This window comes from Trachymyrmex septentrionalis, unplaced genomic scaffold (assembly GCF_001594115.1).
Source record: "Trachymyrmex septentrionalis isolate Tsep2-gDNA-1 unplaced genomic scaffold, Tsep1.0 scaffold207, whole genome shotgun sequence".
Lineage (NCBI taxonomy): Eukaryota > Metazoa > Arthropoda > Insecta > Hymenoptera > Formicidae > Trachymyrmex > Trachymyrmex septentrionalis.
The window spans coordinates 17,769-20,790 of NW_017305255.1; the positions used below are offsets into that span (position 1 = coordinate 17,769).

Below are 3,022 nucleotides of genomic sequence, written 5' to 3' on the forward strand. Positions count from 1 at the left end.
ATAATTTTTACATATATTTTGACATCTTTAGAAAATATTTGTACAGATATATATTCATAACAAATTGCAGATAAATTATTATAACTAAAAATAGTTAACAAAATGAAAAAAATGCACTATTTCATATAAGAATGTAAAACTTTAAAACGAAAATGTTTAAAAAAATATATAGTTCAATATCTTACAATTGATATGCCAAATTACAAAAAAAAATAGTTCAAATGTCAGCTGTCTAAAATGTTTAGTTATTGAGTAACTTGAAAATGATGTTTTTTAATATGCATGAATGGCTATAAATTGAAGATATATTTACATTTTAAACAATGCATTTTATTATTGTTATTGTGTTAAAAAAAACTTATAATTTATTAAGAAAATGTTCTTTATAACATTACCGACAATATATTATAACATATAATATTACTGACAACATTTTGCACAAGATTACCAAAATTCGTGTTTATTAAGGGCTAATATGTTATTCTAATGTTGTTAAATTCTTTTTTTAATAATTCGCAAAATATTTTCACAATACAACCAAGAATTAATTAAAAATAAAAAAAACAATTTTTTTAGTTACAAAAAATGTGCACTCTGTATACACGTTGGATTATTTGTAATCCAAAAGTGAACTTCGGAATTATGCCAATTAAAGGATGCGCACGAATTGAGGCTGGCAACGCACAAAACTTGTTCTTCAGATGCCAAATTTTTTTTAGTAATAGAAAAGAGACCGATATATTTTACCAGGTGCTCTTAGTACATATTTCAAAGAAAAGAAATGCGCAGAACACGAATGACTCAGAGATATGTATTAAGAGATGTATATTAAGAGTTAAATATAAAAATTAAAACGAATAATTCAACAATTCGAGGTGCAGTAAAATGAATTATTCTGCTCAGTATATAAAATGAATTATTTTGTCGTCAATTGCAGAATATCCCTGAGACGTATCACAATTTTGGACATAAATTCTTGAAGAATCGGCTGTCGCGCTTTGCCAACGTCCATCACTTCCTCATGATTTGCTTCGTAGTGATCTTCATAATCGGTAACACATTGGTTAGTAATTAAACTGAACGTGAACACGGTGAGATCGCAATGCCGGGCGGTGATCACCTCATGAACCGTGGACATGCCTAAATAGTAATCACGTGTATTATTATACATGAAACTGTCTATACATAGAAAGAAAATATATAATAAAGAAATATAATTTAAACACAAATAAATATAGATGTAGTTCATAATATACAAGGAAGAATAAAGTGTAAACAAAATGAAGGAAACCTTATTGAAAAAAATCACGTTACATAGTTGCATGATGAAATCGTATAATCAAAACACGTAAATCACAATGAATTGTTCCAAATCAGTACGTGATTATAAAATTACGTATTTTGAAAAGTCACATGGTGATTCTTTTTTCTTCTATTTCTATTATTCAATTTTTTAAAATTCGATAACTATAAAATCACATAACGGATAAAATTATTTGTAATATTATATAATTTTTTAGATTACATCACTTAAAAAAATCACATACTGATTTGACAATCCGTTACATGATTTAGATATTTTAATTACGTGATTTCATCATGTAACATTGTGACATGATTTTTTTTTTAATAGGGAAGAATCAAAATAGTATCTCTAAATCAGATAGAATGCAACCATTTATCAGCAATGACAAAACTAATAGAAGTCACTATCTAATTGTTATACACATATAATGAAATTATTATATAAAATAAAATATTATTATCTTCTTAATTATCAATAATTATATACACATACTTAAAAATATCTATATATTACTTTCAATTGCGATCCAAAATAAATCTATAAAATTTTTCATAATTTTTATTTTAAAATCTATATAATATATATCTTTAAAAACTAGTTTTTAAAGCAATTTGACACTTTTATAAAAGGATTAATTTTGTTCATTCCCCATTATTTCATGTTCAGTTCATTCTATTTTAATTATGCCATCACGACATCATACAGATAAATAAATGCATAATTGTAAAGTAAGTTAACTCTATCACAAGCTGTTTGCAAAAATAAAAATTTAATTGCTTATCGATAAATCATATGTAATATTGTATATTAAGTCAAACATCATTGCAACAATAATTAACGTTTCTAATAGAATTTTGTACTGTATTGACAATTATTGATATTTTTATTTGTTTAGAGTATTAAGTGTCATAATGATAAAAAAATCGGTATAATTCCATACTTTCCAATTTAAATATAGATATAATACGTTTCTATAATAAAATTAATTATTTTGTCCCCAATACAATTATGTGCTAAACTGTATATTTAGAATTTTAAAGTAAAATATTCCAGCAAACACATACATCGACAGTATAATTGTTAGTTATAATTTTCCCGTTAACAGTACCTATAACCACCCAGCAAACAGAATATAATATTTATATAATTGTTATATGTACTACTTAACTATTATATAATTAATATAATTATTATAACGTTATATAACTATTATATTCTGTTCTTATTGATTGTGAATATTATGTGTTATATATATCACAATTATACATATAATTATATCGTTGAATGGACAATTATAATTAAATATTACGTTGTTATGTTTATTAGTTGCTGTTTGATGGAATTACTATTATCTACATTTTCTGTAGATATTAGCATCTTTACAGTCTTTTATAAATGCAGGTTGTAAAAGGATTTTGTATCAAGATAATAAACATCTTGAGGTGTAGTTTAACCAGGGTTGGCAAACGTTACTTTATAGTTACTTTGTCGTTACTTTTTATAGTAAATGATTTGATAACGATGTTGCATTTTTTTATGACAGTAACACGAACTAACTAAACGCTAAGATTGTTCTAAGGTTAGAAAAGTCACTTTGAAATGTAATTTGTCATCATTACGTGTTACTTATTAAAAAAAATAATAAGTAACAAGTAACAAATAACAATAACTCATTACAAGTAACGCAAATAAAAAAGTAACGCGTTACAAATTAAT

At 24.5% G+C, this 3,022-nt stretch overlaps 1 protein-coding gene across 2 annotated transcripts in view; it reads right to left on the reverse strand.

Annotated features, from left to right (window-relative positions):
- Nucleotides 1–464: 464 nt before the first annotated feature.
- The window catches only part of LOC108747955 (purine nucleoside phosphorylase-like), an 11,977-nt gene continuing 9,419 nt past the window's right edge, over nt 465–3,022 (reverse strand). For both annotated transcript variants that reach the window (XM_018485858.1, XM_018485857.1), the window contains exon 6: nt 465–1,140. In XM_018485858.1, the coding sequence (XP_018341360.1) occupies nt 917–1,140 (224 nt within the window). In that variant the 3' untranslated portion in view covers nt 465–916. The remainder of the gene's footprint in view (nt 1,141–3,022) is intronic.